Source organism: Haliotis rufescens, unplaced genomic scaffold (genome assembly GCF_023055435.1).
Source record: "Haliotis rufescens isolate VD_foot unplaced genomic scaffold, xgHalRufe1.0.p SCAF_11, whole genome shotgun sequence".
NCBI lineage: Eukaryota > Metazoa > Mollusca > Gastropoda > Lepetellida > Haliotidae > Haliotis > Haliotis rufescens.
The window spans coordinates 3,147,253-3,164,818 of NW_025963791.1; the positions used below are offsets into that span (position 1 = coordinate 3,147,253).

Here is a 17,566-nt window from a genome sequence, read left to right on the forward strand (position 1 = left end):
GGTTTAACGCTGCTCAGAATGGTATATCAGATGCATCACGGCGTGTCAGCTTGATGTTGGAGGAAACCAATATGTCGCAGGTCGCAGTTGATTACCACTTTTGTGAAATCCACGAGAGCGGATATCGTGCAGACAAACCAAGTTTCATATTAGTCCGAATCTTCAGTATATGCTACATGTACGATATGTAATAATTATTGATATACCCCAGTATATGCTAAATGTACGATATGTAATTGATATACTCCAGTATATGCTGCATGTACGATATGTAATTGATATACTTCAGTATATGCTGCTTGTACGATATGTTTTTGATATATTCGAGTATATGCTGCATATACGATATGTAATACATTTATTTTATTGATATACTCCAGTATATGTGCTACATGTGTGATATGTAACTGACATACTCCAGTATATATGCTAAATGTACGATATGTTATTGATATACTCCAGTATATATGCTACATGTGCGATATGTAACTGATATACTCCAGTAACGAGAAACAAAACATATGCGACAGTTTATGTTAATCTGTGTCGTAGACGAAGTCAACTGATACGTCCGGTGATAATAATCTATTGTCTATATGTATATATTTCATATAGAATATCAGCATAAGCCACAAAATAGACTCAAGCATACAGCAACGAAACCATACTATATACTGGAGACACTAGTAAATAGATTTATGCAATATTTGGTCATTTGCTTACGACAGGGAAGTCTGGTGGTTTTCCAGCCATCACTCCAAAAATATGACACCTTCTCTATAAATACGACCCTTAGAAGACGAGAAGTCAAAAGAATGTTATCTTAAGAAAAACATACAATGTTCTGAATTGCAACTTTTAAAAAATCACAACAGACTAATTATGATAGGATTAGAAGACACACAAAAATATACATTGACTTTTGTTTTCTTTTGATCCTCTCAGTGTTCAGTAACTGGGTGATGAAATTAAACATCAAAATGTTTGGAATCCATTATAATAATAAATATATGGACAGATTTTTCAGTCAATTTGTAAAATTACTAAAATATGTAGGCATTCTGTAAATTGCCTAAGGGGACATTTCAGTCATTTTGACTGTAACAAGTATACATCGACAAGTTATGAATAATGAACATATCTTAATATTCAAAAGTATTGGAATTTCATAATACTTGGCTCTTAAGTGAATGTATAAGTATATATATTTCTTCATCGTGGAGTAAAGTGAAAAGTGGTGTTCGTTTTTCTACCTCAGCATTTATTTTATCGGACATTTGACGTGTGCCACGTATGGCCCCTCTACCAACACACTTTATCAAGGCAACATTACTTAGAGTTATCTGCCCTAAAGTTTGACGATGGACTTTGAGGAAGTGGACACGGTCACACCAATGCATTGATATTGCCTTTATCTGCCACTGTCAACTTAATCGATAGTTGGTGCTGCACACACAGAGTCACAATGTCCACGACTAAATGTGACGTTGTTGTCGTCGGGGCTGGCATATCGGGAATGGCAGCTGCCTACCGCCTCAAAAAGAAGGACCAAAGTCTGCACGTTGTTGTCTTGGAGGCCAAAGGTTATCCCTAAACTTATAGTGATGCTGCTCCGTAGAAATTATACGTAATTTCATTGTATGTAACGGCCTGCAATTATATTCCCAACTTTGCTTTCTATTTAAAAATACTACAACAGAGTAAGGAAAATGAAAATTATATATGAAGTACTTTGAACATGATCTTGTTTATTGCAATTGCGACCAGGTACTAAAATGAAAAACTGCCATTTTCCTATGATAATATATCTGTAATTGTGCTGTTATATGAAAGCATTCCTTTCTGTTACAATGCATAATAAATTATGTCAGTGTGAGATCTTGAGCAATTTTGCACGCTCTGGCTGAGAACTTGTGTCTGTACTGTTTATGTCTATCCAGCGTATTACAGATTATGACCAAGAAAGTTAACCTATGTTTTGCATTTGAAACCTCCTGCTAAAGGCATCAAATACTCAATGACATATGCAAGTCTGAAAACACATAATGTTGATCTTCTATTATTGTCATGATTATTAATTGTTGATTATTTTGAAGAAATGTTATATTTTTCTTGAGAATAACCAAGAATAATTACAGTAATATGCGTGCGTTTATGAGTTTTGTTTGTCAACTTAGATCGTGTGGGTGGTCGAACGCAAACTGTCCCCATGAAGGCTGCCTCGGGGACTGACCACTGGGACCTTGGTGGTCAGTGGGTTGGAAGGTGAGTACAGATTAGGCATAAAACAACTGACGTGTTTCCGATTACTGGACTGACCTCGGTTGAATGACTGTTGATGAATTTTGGAAAATAGTTGTATGCACTTTACGTTAATTGGGTACATTCAATTCAGTTTACTGTTGCATCATTTGAGATTCCATCACATGCAATGTTAATTGTAGCATAAAAGAAGGTATGTTCTCTGATCTGTTTGTTTAAAAAATGATGTCGAATGAGCATAACATCACTGAATTATTTTGGTCTGATCACTGTGTATGTATACATTAATTAATGGATGGAAATTTTCCCTGACTTCCACTTCGGAGATTTCGATGAAATATTTAGTGAATGGGTCGACACATTTTTACCACAAGATAAGCTGTCATTGCATATATTTTTTTGAGGAGTTTATGTTTTGATTCAGGTTTCAAGTAGCCAATGGAAACTGAGAGTCACCATGACTGCCGGCATATGTGTGAGCACAATTTGGAGAGTCATGGATATTTATAGCCAAAAAAAAAAAGTAAAAATGTTTTGATTTCAGCCTTGAAGAATTTAGAAATGTAAATCAGATGCAAATGAGACATTGCGTAACTTCTGCTACTGACATATAGGTAACGTCTATCTGCATCTTGTCCCCAGATGCCAGCCCCACATCATGGCCCTCCTAGAGGAGCTCCAGCTCAAGATCTACCCCCAGTTCCTCCAGGGCATCAAGTTCATGCAGCTCGCTGACCACACCATCAGCTCCTACAAGTCTGATATCCCCTCGCTCTCTGTCCTAGCTCTTATTGATCTTCAGCGGTTCATAAACAAGGTAGAGACAGACATTTTCTTTAGCTCACCTGTCCGAACACATGGTCTAGGTGAGCTTATGGCATGGCATGTTGGCCTGGTCGTCTGTCTGTTTATTTCTTAAATGAAACTGATGATTGGAAGATACTAAAACTTCAGGAGGATTACTAGCATTATACTTATACTGAGATTAGTTCATGGCGTTAAAATATTATTTAATTTCTTTTTTTTTAATAATGGAAAAACATTTATTTGTGATAAATCTTTAGTTTAATTATGTGTAAGTTCTAGTTTCTGTTGACAAACCTAGAAGCATAATCTCAGGGCAAATCACAGATTCCAATCTCGGATCATAGGTTTCTGGCATGCCTAAGGGAAGCAACTCTGCAAAGCAAATTGTGGCACCTTTAATGATAGGGTTACCTATGCCTTTTTTTAAAATTCATCAGTAATTGAGAGGATGGTAAAATATGGATAGATCTAAGGTTACAAAATGTTGAAAAAAAGATTTAAAAATATGAAATAGAGTTTTTACCTTACCTGACACTACACCTATAGCACTGTGTAGCGTCAGGTAAGTATAAAAACATTGCATTTAATTAGAAATGCTCATTTAAAAAAAATATATATTTGCCTGTATTTCCAACAGATTGATGAGCTGCGTAGAGAGGTGAATGTGGAGGACCCTTGGTTGTGTCGGCACGCTGCAGAGTGGGACGCCATCACCATGGATACCTTCATTCAACAGACTATGTGGACAAAAGGTGGCAATGATTCTAATTTTTTCACCTTTTCTCTACAACTGAACTAAAAGACTCTATTCCTTGTAATATTTATTTCTCCAACCACAATGATGAGAAACAAGGTATACTAAACAACAGTAACTAACAAGACCGTCCTCAAAGGCAGCAGTAATCGTGATCATGTTCTTATTTGTCATATTGTCCTTTATCCAAGACAAATACTATATTTGCTGTATTGAGAACTCTGCTCCATTAAGCTGATTTCTAAACCTATCTGTAAGCTCCTCCTGCTGAGGACTGTTGTAAAAGGCGACTGCTTGTCGTAAGAGGGGACTAACGACATTGGGTGGTCAGGCTCGATGACTTGGTTGATGCATGTCATCGTATCCCAATTGTGTGGATCGATGCTCATGATGTCTATCACTGGAGACCGCCTCCGTGGTCTTGTGGTAGAGCGTCCGCCCGGAGAGCGGAAGGTCCAGGGTTCGATCCCGGGCCGCGTCATGCAAAAAGACGTTAAAAGATTGTACTTGTTGTTACCCTGTCTGGCGCTCGGCATTAAGGGGCTAAAACAAGGACTGGTCGGCTCGGAGTCAGTATACTGTGTCTGAGTGGGGTATTCATGTTAAACTGCGGCATGGTATCTCAATGAGCTAGCACTATAAACGGCATCAGTCCGGACTAGTACAAGCAGCCACACACACACATACACGTGCATGCACGTCGCTATATAAGTGCAATAATCTTGGACGCGACGTTAAACCCAATTTCACCTCACCTCACCTATCACTGGAATGTCTGGTCCAGACTCGATTATTTACAGACCGCCGTCATATAGCTGGAATATTGCTGAGTGAGGCGTCAAACAACAAACAAACAAACAAACAAAGCACACATGTACATGAGTTGGTAGAAACTTGCAGTGAAAAAGGGGTCTATAATTGCCTTATAACCATTATCAAAAAGTTTTAATTTTACCTAAGTTTGAAGTAAGTTTGTTCACTACCACTTGATATCAGACCACAAATTTAGCTTCTTGTGTATGGTTTTAGTAAGTGTACATGTGCTTACTGCAGTTAATATAATACTAAAAAAAACAGTTTCTGACGATGTGAAGGGTATGGGGATTAATTGGGCTGAAGACTTTCTGATCATTGAATTTCTTTAAGATTAAGAATTACAACAAATTTAAATTACAAATTCACATAAGTGTCAAATGTCTGGTTATATGAGAGATGTTCACTTTCCTTTTTCACACCACTATGTCCCAAAAGAACTGCAAATAAATACAAAACTGGTCATGGTTCACTGCACCAAGTTGTCCGAACATTTGTTCCAAGACAACATTTCATTTGGAATGTTGTTACTTAACATGCTCAGGTTATACATGTACTGAGTTATATTATACCATGAATTGGTAGTTCCACTAATTCACAATATTTTCATGGCTGGGACTGTTTTAGTTGTAGTATATTTGTTCTGAAGTTTAATTGCGGGATAGTTTTTCTAACAGTACATTCTACTGGGCTACAAAAAGTCCTCGCAGTCCCCAGTAATGCATCTTCCCGAGGCAAGAGAGTTAACTGACTTTAAAAGTCCAGTTCCCACCCTTGCCGAACTAGGCTGGAATTCCTGGGCTCAATCATAGCGCCACCAGTAATTATTATGAGTTATGTCCCTTCTAAGCCTCTCCTATGGACCATTCAACTTCCACCTCTCGTATCATTTGCATTTGCTTTAAACAAAATGGCGGCGGCCAGTCAAGACGATCTGATCATGATCAAGATCTATATTATGATAAAACGGGCCTTACATCGCGAAGTGCACCAAATCACTTGAGCACTTTGATTAAAAACATAAAAAAAAATGAAAAATATCTGTTGACAATGAGTTGGCGGTACATATGCTTTGCAAATCCTGCAATCGATCAAAATCTGCACGACAGTTTAAAAACCGGATTTCGATTTCGTAGCACGATTTTGATTGGACTATGCATGGACTTGTTAGTCCAGCCAAACTGTAACTCCATAATACCAGCCTAGTTCGGCAAGGGTGGAAACTGGACTTTGATAGTCAGTTTACTCGCTTGCCTTGAGAAAATGCAGTAATGTGGCTTATCTTTGGTCTCCAGTGATCTATAACCTGAATGATTTATTGTCATTTTGCAGTTATATCTGTAATATCTTCCTACTGGTTTTAAATGGTAATCTGTGATACATTGCAGGTTATTATACTTTCTTGTCAACAGGTTTTATAAGTATAAATGTATTGCATATTCTAGTCACAATACAGCTGAAATTCTCCCGAAGTGACTTTATATTTTGACTCACTGTGTCACTAACTCATTCACTCCCTCACAAAGGTGCTAAGGAAGCAGTTGAATCTGCTGGACGTTGCATGATGGGAATGGAGACGACTCAAGTGTCTTTATTGTTCTACTTAATGTACGTGAGTGCAGCTGATGGTATCAAGAACCTTGTCGAAGCCACAGAGTTCACGGCCCAGGAGTTCAAGATACAGGTACCTGCTTTTGTTCATCGTACAATACGATATGCTATGGCTGATGTAAAAGCCCTGCATTGGTGAGGGCTTTCCTTCCACTTCGAGCTGACATGATAAAACTGATATACTGTTGAAGACCATGTTAAACCAGACACACTTGCTTGCTTACTTCAGAATATGTAAAGTACGGTTCAAGTTGATCCTGCAGTGAAACATTTAATTCTGATCAGTGATCTATGTTATCATTATTATTCCTTCTTCAGGGTGGTTCACAGCAGGTCTCACAGCGGATGGTGTCCACCGTGGGAGCCATGAATGTGAACCTGGATGAACCAGTATCCTCTATCATACAGGTAGGTGGACCAGTGTCCTCTATCATACAGGTAGGTGGACCAGTGTCCTCTATCATACAGGTAGGTGGACCAGTGTCCTCTATCATACAGGTAGGTGGACCAGTGTCCTCTGTCATACAGGTAGGTGGCCCCGATCCCTCTGTCATACAGGTAGGTGGACCAGTGTCCTCTATCATACAGGTAGGTGGACCAGTGTCCTCTGTCATACAGGTAGGTGGACCAGTGTCCTTTATCATACAGGTAGGTGGACCAGTGTCCTCTGTCGTACAGGTAGGTGGACCAGTGTCCTTTATCATACAGGTAGGTGGACCAGTGTCCTCTGTCGTACAGGTAGGTGGACCAGTGTCCTCTATCATACAGGTAGGTGGACCAGTGTCCTCTATCATACAGGTAGGTGGACCAGTGTCCTCTATCGTACAGGTAGGTGGACCAGTGTCCTCTATCATACAGGTAGGTGGACCAGTGTCCTCTGTCATACAGGTAGGTGGCCCCGATCCCTCTGTCATACAGGTAGGTGGGCCAGTGTCCTTTATCATACAGGTAGGTGGACCAGTGTCCTCTGTCATACAGGTAGGTGGACCAGTGTCCTCTATCGTACAGGTAGGTGGACCAGTGTCCTCTGTCATACAGGTAGGTGGACCAGTGTCCTCTATCATACAGGTAGGTGGACCAGTGTCCTCTATCATACAGGTAGGTGGACCAGTACCCTCTATCATACAGGTAGGTGGACCAGTGTCCTCTATCGTACAGGTAGGTGGACCAGTGTCCTCTATCATACAGGTAGGTGGACCAGTGTCCTCTGTCATACAGGTAGGTGGCCCCGATCCCTCTGTCATACAGGTAGGTGGGCCAGTGTCCTCTGTCATACAGGTAGGTGGCCCCGATCCCTCTGTCATACAGGTAGGTGGACCAGTGTCCTCTATCATACAGGTAGGTGGACCTGTACCCTCTGTCATACAGGTAGGTGGACCAGGTACATACAATCTTGGTACAATGTAATGTCAAGACTTTTCATGTATAATGTTAGGACATTCTCATATTCTAAGACTTCCTGCATAGGTTTCTGTAAATTTATGATGAACTGCTAAAGTTGACATTGATGGGTTTTTTTCATCCCTCGGTCTACTCAGTATCAGTGGGTGTAGGGTAGGGCCCTAGTGTGCTGGCGAACTGTGTTTTTGGGAGGAGCGGTTTTTGGAGCTCACATTCGGCTCACTGTCCACCATGTTTTGGTGGTTGAAGGGGTGTCTTGTTAGATAGTGTCTCAGGTGCTAATTAATGTGTGGCACTGTCTCTCAACACTGTGGCTTTGGTGGTGGTTGGACTGTCAGTGTTAATGTGGATTGGTTGTCATGGGCTCCTGGTCTACTGGGTACAGGCCACCCTGTCTGATAGCATCTCTGGTACCAGCTAACAAGTGTAGGCTTGCTTTTTGAGTTTGTAGCATTCAGCTACCAAGAAATATTGAATGTCAAGAAGATCTTAACATATTTTGTACAATTGTGAAATATCAGAAAATACAACAACAAAAACATTTATGTATATGTTGCAACACCTATGTGCTTTGATTGCATATAATATGTTTCCTCTTGGATAGAATCAGAACTTATATATCACCGACTTTCATTCCTGATCCACACACGTCATGAACCTCTGCTAGTTGATTTGTATACAAGACTAGTCTACTGCTTTGTGTTTCAGAACGAGACAGGTGTCACTGTGAAGACTGTCCCCGGTCACAAGTACGAGTGTAAGAGGGTGATCTGTGCCGTGCCGCCACCTGCCCTCGGTGAGCAACTAGAGTGGTTGACAGATGTCTCCCAACAAAAGAATTGAGCAATTATTAACAGAACCTCCCTTCCAAATCATAAACAGTTTTGCACATCTTTGCTTTGATGATGATATTTTAGTCCTATTTGACCTCACTACCAGAAAGCCAGGTTCCCATGGTGACTGATGAGGCTTGGCAACCTCCAGAGAACAGAATCCCATGGTGTAGACTTGAATAATAACATGCCAACATGATGTAGACATGGAAAACTGCTGACTTTTGGGTGAAACAACAAATATATATCCGTTTTATATTAATTCAAAAAACAACTAAATACTAATCTTAGAGATGCAGTCAAAATAGAATAGTGAAACTCAGTCCATTAATGTTCTTGGTACTTGTTCTGCTCCATAGCGCAACATCTTCCCAAGGCAAGGGAAGTAACTGACTATAAAAGTCCACTTTCCCGTCTTCCTGAGGCAAGGGAGGTAACTACAAAAGTCCAGTTTCCATCCTTGCCAAACTAGGCTGGGATTCCTGAGTTATATTTTGGCTGGACTAACGAGTCTATACATAGTCCAATCAAAATCATGTTACAATCTAGACATCTGGTTTGTAAACAACATGGATTTCAATGTGCAGATTTCATTTGTCTACTAGATTTGCAAAGCATGTGTACAGCCAACTGGGCGTCAACAGATATTTTGCAAATCTTTACATATTTTTGAATAATGTGCTCAAGTGATTTAATGCGCTTCACGAGGTAAGACCTGTTTTATTACAATATGGATTATGATTATCCATCATATTGTCTTGAGTGGGCGCCGCCATTTTGTTTGAAGCAAAGGTGATAGAGAGATGGAATCTAACTGGTCAATAGGAGGGTCACAGAAGGGACATAAGTTGTAATAGCTCGGAAATTGCAGCCTAGTTCTGCAAGGTTGGAAACTGGACTTTTATAGTCAGCTAACGCCCTTGCCTCGGGAAACTGCAGGCTCCCAAGAGCTAAGTGTTGGATGCCACAAGTCATCATGTCAGTGTAATGCCCCTCCCAAACAGCATGCCTACAACCGATATCTGGAAATGCCATTGAGGAAAATGGACAGCAGACAGGTGATTAAGCAGTATGTAAATGATAAGGCTGTAGTTTGTACATCACAATTTCCATTGTGTCCCCTACAGGTCACATCGACTTCCACCCTCTACTGCCCCCACAAAAACAGGAGCTGATCAAGAGGATGCCCCTTGGTAACATGATCAAGGTCATCATAACATACAGGACGGTAAGCATCCATCATCAGTATAAAATACAGGACAGTAAGGGTCCATCATCAGTATAACATACAGGACGGTAAGGGTCCATCATCAGTATAACATACAGGACGGTAAGGATCCATCATCAGTATAACATACAGGAGGGTAAGGGTCCATCATCAGTATAACATACAGGATTGTAAGGATCCATCATCAGTATAACATACAGGATTGTAAGGATCCATCATCAGTATAACATACAGGAGGGTAAGGATCCATCATCAGTATAACATACAGGAGGGTAAGGGTCCATCATCAGTATAACATACAGGAGGGTAAGGGTCCATCATCAGTATAACACACAGGACGGTAAGGGTCCATCATCAGTATAACATACAGGAGGGTAAGGATCCATCATCAGTATAACACACAGGAGGGTAAGGATCCATCATCAGTATAACACACAGGACGGTAAGGGTCCATCATCAGTATAACATACAGGAGGGTAAGGATCCCTCAACAGTATAACATACAGGACAGTAAGGAACCATCATCAGTATAAAACACAGGAGGGTAAGGATCCATCATCAGTATAACATACAGGAGGGTAAGGGTCCATCATCAGTATAACACACAAGAGGGTAAGGATCCCTCATCAGTATAACATACAGGAGGGTAAGGATCCATCATCTGTATAACACACAGGACGGTAAGGGTCCATCATCAGTATAACATACAGGAGGGTAAGGATCCCTCATCAGTATAACATACAGGAGGGTAAGGATCCATCATCAGTATAACATACAGGAGGGTAAGGATCCATCATCAGTAGAACATACAGGACGGTAAGGGTCCATCATCAGTATAACATACAGGATTGTAAGGATCCATCATCAGTATAACATACAGGATTGTAAGGATCCATCATCAGTATAACACACAGAAGGGTAAGGATCCATCATCAGTATAACATACAGGATGGTAAGGGTCAATCATCGGTATAACATACAGGACGGTAAGGATCCATCATCAGTATAACACACAGGATTGTAAGGATCCATCATCAGTATAACATACAGGATGGTAAGGATCCATCATCTGTGTAACATACAGGATGGTAAGGATCCATCATCAGTATAACATACAGGATGGTAAGGGTCCATCATCAGTGTAACATACAGGATTGTAAGGATCCGTCATCATTATAACATACAGGATGGTAAGGATCGATCATCAATCTAACATGCAGGATATATAATAGCAAGGCTTTTGGAAGTCAAAACTTTAGAAATTTGAATATCATATGTGTATATGTACAGACAACCCAAAACTGATGTGACTAGTAAACTACCTTGCAGAATCGATTTTCAGAACAGTAATTTATATTCTTTTAGATGTCTAACCAAGAAATATCTTAACAAACCGTTTTCTATTCCGTAGGCTTTTTGGCGAGAACAGGGTCAGTCTGGCGAGGCAGTATCTAATGGCGGCCCATCGTTGTTACCGTGTTGTGATTCAGGGCCCCTGTGCATTGTTTACGATGCTACGTCTCCTAAAGGGAATCCAGCTCTCGTGGGCTTCCTGGGAGGACATCAAGCAGTACAGTGGGCAGCAACCAGTGTGAGTACAGTGATCCCGCACTACAACGCTACCCTCGTTGGGTTAAAATGCGTACTTCAGATTTGTTGACTGGTATTTCCGGTGTTACGTGATGGCGGTGATCAGCTGAAAATGTTTTCTGAGATGGGGGAAAACATTGTGTCATTGAAAAACTTGAGGTTTTTTTATTGAAAATGTTAGTAAATTTTGGGAGCCATGCTTTACCACACGCTATAATGGAGTAAGCGCTATATTGAAGAGCACAATAACGAGGGAGCACTGTATAGTCACAGAAACAGACAAGAGGACTTTGTACTTTGTTCACCAGAACCATCATGGCTGTTTGTATATAAACACTTTGTACGTGGACTTATGGGTAGAAAAACATGTATGCTGAAAATAGCACGATATTGTCCTCGTATTGTGATTGTGCAGCAGATAGACTGAGCACGTGATGGCTTCCATTTCCTACATGGCTTTCTCATCCCAGTCTCTGGCACACAATTATATTCACTCTTATCCTTCCGAACTCAGTAAGCTCAACTGTATTCCAGTAAGAAAGTGACTGGGTTGTTGGGATTCCCCTGTATTCACAATGACATATTTCAAAAAAAGAAGAAAGAGCGGAAAGTCCGGGGTTTGATCCCAGGCTACGTTCATACCAAAAGATGTTAAAAGATGGTACTTGTTGTTGTTACCCTGTCTGGCGCTCAGCATTAAGGTGCTAAAACAAGGACTGGTATTCATGTTAAACAGCGGCATGGTATCTCTGTGAGCTAGCACTATACATCGGCATCAGTCCAGACTAGTACAAGCAGCCACTCACACACATGCATGTCGCTATATAAGTGCAATATTCCTGGACGTGACGTTAAACCCAATTTCACCTCACCTCATCTCATAATTCCAATTGATCACACGATTGATGGCTTTTCTGCCAAGCCTAAACTCTGTTTCTTCATATGTACAAACTTTTGCTAATTATGGGTAAAACTTTGTTAGACTATCCACTGAGGTGACATCGTAAATGTGTATTACACAGGCAGAAGATCGGCAGCACTGTGTGTTGCATCAACTGTCCACGTATTTTGGCCAGTCAGCCCTGGAGGTGTTGGAGTACCAGGAGAAGGACTGGAACGTGGAGCCGTACACCAGGGGTGGCCCGGTCTGCTGTCTGGGGACAGGAGCCATGCAGTACTTCGCTGCCGGACTCAGGGAGCCAGTGAACAGGTTAGTGGATGGAGAATCTCTCCAGAGCATCTTTTTGTATCAGCTACATCAACACAAGACGATACCGTAACAGAAGTCAGAGGCTTGTAGAAGGCTTCCGATCTTTCTTGTTGAGTCTGTGATATTTAATATTAAGAGACATGAGGGTGAGATGATTTTATCAAATATCAGTAACAAAATGATGTATTGATTTGATGGTCATATTTACTTTTAGACCATCTTGAAACTCATATTGCAAGAAAATAGCAAAATACACTTCTTCATTCAAGTGAAATGTTTGCAGTGATCTATTTTATATATCTTTAAATATCTATATCCTGTCAGTTCCTAAATACTGTAGTTATTGTTCATAAGTTGAATTGAATTAAGACATGAAGTTTTACAGAATATATTGTATATCTTTTGTACGCAAAGAACACTTGTAGGTCACATAGATTGGTCTAGTCTGTCTCAGTCTGTTAACCATATTTTCCCCTTCCGCTCAGCCTTCTAGAGTTTCCACTGAATCTTCCTTCTCAGTGGGAGTCCTCTTCAATTTAAATGGAGTTGTTTGTTTCTGTCAAAAGTTTTTGTTTTCAGAGACTAAGTATTTGTCTAAGACTGACCACCCAATCCTCAATTTAGTTAACATTGTCTGCTGGGTCTGACCCTGGATCCCCCAAGTGTTACTGAAATAATTGATATAAAGATCATGTTTGTACTGCCTCTGTACCACCTTTGTACCGCCTTTGTACCACCTGTTTACCACTCTGTTCCAGGGTCCACTTTGCCGGCACGGAGACGGCGACTCAGTGGTGTGGGTATATGAGTGGAGCTGTGCAGGCCGGGTACCGCACCGCCATCGAAGTTCTGTCTCACATTCACCCTGACCTTGTATCACAGGATGACCATGACCTTTATGCCTCTCGAATCATAACCCCAAAGATCAAGGCTAATGTTCCCTGGATAAAACTGACACTTTGTCTTGGAGCGTGTGTTGCAATGGGATTTGCTTTGTCCAAAAGAGGAGCCATTTTGTCATTAATAAGCCCAAAGTGATGTCGTATGGATTTTACAATGTGTGTATGTTTGTACCGTGATAAACATACTATTATTAACATAGGGAGTTTGTATGAATCAGTGTTGACAGCACGCCTCGAAGACTCGTCACATATTTGTCACATTATTTCAAGCCCTGTACCCCGTAGCAGTATGTGCAAAGGGACCCCTGGATAGTCTGGACCCTGTTATTCTGGAAACTCAGTCTCCCAGACAGATACTGCTGCAGCCTGCGACTACAACCACTAGTCTAAAGCCTGAGTTGGGTAAACATTTATTAGGTTCGTTATCCTCAGCCAGTAATAGTCCTATATTAACACTACACTCTGCTAAACTGATGTCAATAGACAATGGCAGAATTGGACATCTTTTTCTAAAGATTGAAGCTGACGATGTCAGTATTAATAATACTAATATTACTATCTGATAATGATTTGTTAAACCCAAAATCTGTTCAGCATGATGGCTTCACTATGAAGAGTGTCATCCAGGTCAACAGAATTTTGGTGTGCAGTTATTTTTGTGTAAAATTCACTAACTAATTTCTTTATTATTTCACTTAATCATATGACATGTTTAAATCCCCCGTGTTGGAATTCAGGATATGTACATATATTTGTCATGGTTCCGTTGAAATGTCATTTTGAAATGAACAGTCAGTTAGTTCCCTTCTAATATTGACCTGCTTGGCAGTTTTTTGGTCACTGAAAGTGGTTCACAAAATAGTTTGGAAGACTGGTCTCAAAATTGTTGTTTTTTTCCTTTTACAAAATTTGGTAATTGAAAAAAACTCAGCCTTAAATTTTATCGTTTCATTCATATTAGCAAGATTAGTCATTGAAGAAATGTCTCCTCAGCAAGAGTTTGTCTTTTGTTTGTTTTGATTAGCTCTAGCTATCCATGACTAGTTTGTTGAAAATGAAATTTTCTTCTGTTAGCTCACCTGAACTAGACGTTCAAGTGGATCTGTATGAAATAGTCATGTGTTTTGTGTGTTCTTATTGATCCGCCTTTTTTATTGTGAGGTATTTTCGCAAATATGAAAGAAAATAGTAAGTCATGCTTGAGAGCCTTTGGCTGCTAATTTCCTAGTTATGTGCCAATAAGTGGAGTCTTAATTTAGGAGGCTAAATGTATGCTACTGTCAAATTTGTATTTAATAACCCAAGATATTGAATATATCCACCATCAACATCTGCTAGTGGTGCCACAATCACATACAAAAACATATGGCGATAGGTCATTTCAACATGCTGGCCCATTGCTATGGAACAATCGGCTACAAGAAATCGAGAAACAGAAAAGCTTAAAAAATCAAAAGACACTCAAAACCTGTCTCTTCAAGACAACCTTTGACTAGATCAATCATGGTCTAAGCACATTTGAACAGGTGTTAATTTAAAAATGTGCTATACAAATTCTTAATTTAATTTAAGTGATGTGCCAATTTTTCATGATTTAACACGTGACAATATTAAACATATGTCTGTCATATATTGATTGATGCTTATATTCTGTATCAAGACAGGAGGTAGGTGATTCCCTCATACGGCCTTGTGGGGATTCCGGGTTAGAATTGGTCCCCACTAGCCTGTTCCAGGTGAAACATAGAGTGCTTCGGAAAACTAGTGCTGGTAACTTTGTATTTCACCATGCCATAAACATTGTGTGTTTCAGATTTGTGGCTGTTATTGAGAATTTCATGCGATGTCGATGTCGGTACCAAATGAGATGTCGGGGCATGTATTACATAGACATAGTATTTTTTCAAATCACACCAATCCCACCAATCAGATCTGTATCTGTGATTCCTCCATGAAGTAGTATAGTACATAGTAAATGCAATTATTAGTACTGATTCCTAGCTGGCCTTAGTCTGTTATGGATGGTATAGTTTTGTGTGAAGTTTCTACAGATATATTTTATGTATATTGCTGGAAAAGCAGTGATGTGTCTGTTTCCCTTTATGTATGTACTGAAAATTTATGTCCAATTCAGCATTGTTTTACAAATTCATATGATTTATTTGAATAGTATTTCATATCAGGTAGTGAACCGTGTCACATATCACTGTCTAGTTTAATGGAATAAAATGCTTTTTGATAAGAGCACACTTTCATATTGAAAAATACAGTGGCAGACGTTATATTGCATATCTAATGTGTTTGAAATATTCAGATCACTTGTGTTGGACCAATATTGTCTGAGGTCCAATCTCATTAAAATCAGATCTAAGTTCTCGCTGCCCTTAAATAAAGAATTAAGATCTGATTTTAATGCGATTGTGTGAGGTCGCGCAACAGTTAAACCAGACCTGCAATGTACTTGAATAATGATTGACAAGAGCAAACACCTCATTGAGGAAATGAAAGGCACACTAGCTGTTTTATCTAGAAACATACAGTATTTCCCAGAAACATCAGGGACATACAGTATTTTTCAGGGACATTCAGTGTTTTCCCCTTGGTGTTAAGCAAAACAGGCAAAGTCATGATCTCACCTGTGAAATCAATGACCGTTTTGGGGGCGCTTGGGTAGCCTCGGGGTTGAAGCGTTCGCTAGTCACACCGAAGACCCGGGTTCGATTCCCGACATGGGTACAATGTGTGAAGCCCATTTCTGGTGTCCCCCACCGTGATATTGCTGGAATATTGCTAAAAGCGGTGTAAAACCATACTCACTCACTCACCCCATGACCGCTTTGCTAAACTGGCATCATTGGATGACTTTCCATTTTGGACCCAAGTCATTGAAGTATTGCAATTAAAGCATAGCCTTGTCGGAAGCAGCAATTGGGGAAAGTTGCGAGCAACTACAATCCATAGATATGCAGACTTGTCAGGACACAGTTCCCACCAATGATAACTCCTGAATTTGTTCAAGTCGTTCGAATCTGATCAAGCCTGCTTTTCAATATGTCCGCCACAGCGGACATTATGATAACGTCATTCATGACCTCCGAGCTTCCGCTCGCCGGGTAGACGCTCTACCACAACACCACGGAGACCGTCTAGCTTTGTAACAGGTCGCAAGGAGCGAGGCAGTTTGTGATAGCTGATCTATGATTCAACATTCATACTTCATGTGATAGTCTGTTTTTGATTGGTTGATTCATTGAACAGCTGCGGTTTGTTGAGTAATAATCAGCCTATATTAATCAGTGATGTTTGTGTCACGATGAAAAGGCATCTCCACGACCTTGACCTCTGTGAGTTTCCCGTGAGTATCTGTGCCTGCGTGGAGATAACGAGAGTTGACGATAACCAGTAATGATTGAGGGTTGATACTTAATCATGTCACGTCAACTCATTATCACATGACTATATTTATGACTATTATTGGTGTCAAGAGAGACAGAATGAAATTCAACGTTCGCACCGTCAGACGTCATCTGTAAAAGGCGACTAACGGGATCGGATGGTCAGGCTCGCTGACTTGGTTGATGCATGCCATCGATTCCAATTGCGTGGATCGATGTTCATGATGTAAATCTCTGGAATGTCTGGTCCAGACTCGATTATTTACAGACCGCCGTCATATAGCTGGAATATTGCTGAGTGCGGCGTAAAACAGCAAACCAAACCAAACCAGACGTCTGCGGTAGCTAGTCAGGTTTAAGGCCACTTTGAACAATCGGAACATTTTTCAGTTACTAGTATATCAGGGCGTTTCAAATTGATGTGAGAGGCAAGCCCGATTGATGCGGGTCTTAGACGTTTACGACTTCGGTGGAACCAACGTACGGGGTGCTGACAACAGTAGAAACATTATCAGGGCGAATCTTGAATTCGAACCCACGATCATATATTTCCTTGCATGTATATAAGGACGGGGGTATCAGGTATTGTCACGTGTCGGTCATTTTCGATTACGCAAATTAGTGGTCGATAGCGTGAGTACCGGTCAATCCGCAAGGTCATGTTATTCATCCACCCACTGATCATACACTGGCTGTGGGCTGCCGACATTGTTGAAGTGTTGGTACGTCATCTGTAAGATCCGTGCTCAATTGAACTTTG

The 17,566-nt window shown here is 40.4% G+C and overlaps 1 protein-coding gene across 1 annotated transcript; it reads left to right on the forward strand.

Moving 5' to 3' along the window:
- The first annotated feature begins 1,349 nt into the window (after positions 1-1,349).
- Positions 1,350-15,655, forward strand: LOC124144534 (probable flavin-containing monoamine oxidase A). The gene is made up of 11 exons (XM_048392123.1): positions 1,350-1,583; positions 2,178-2,265; positions 2,905-3,079; positions 3,707-3,821; positions 6,163-6,320; positions 6,566-6,655; positions 8,357-8,444; positions 9,609-9,709; positions 11,121-11,300; positions 12,322-12,509; positions 13,268-15,655. Exons 1-11 carry the CDS (start codon positions 1,466-1,468, stop codon positions 13,545-13,547), a joined length of 1,581 nt encoding a protein of 526 aa, XP_048248080.1. The 5' UTR covers positions 1,350-1,465; the 3' UTR covers positions 13,548-15,655.
- The last annotated feature ends 1,911 nt before the right edge of the window (positions 15,656-17,566 follow it).

Coding starts and splice junctions, on each gene's coding strand:
- LOC124144534 (XM_048392123.1), top strand. CDS start 1,466: ATGTCCACGACTAAATGTGACGTTGTTGTCGTCGGGGCTGGCATATCG. Junction 3,822..6,162: donor ACAGACTATGTGGACAAAAG/GTGGCAATGATT, acceptor TCCCTCACAAAG/GTGCTAAGGAAGCAGTTGAA. Junction 6,656..8,356: donor CAGTATCCTCTATCATACAG/GTAGGTGGACCA, acceptor TTTGTGTTTCAG/AACGAGACAGGTGTCACTGT.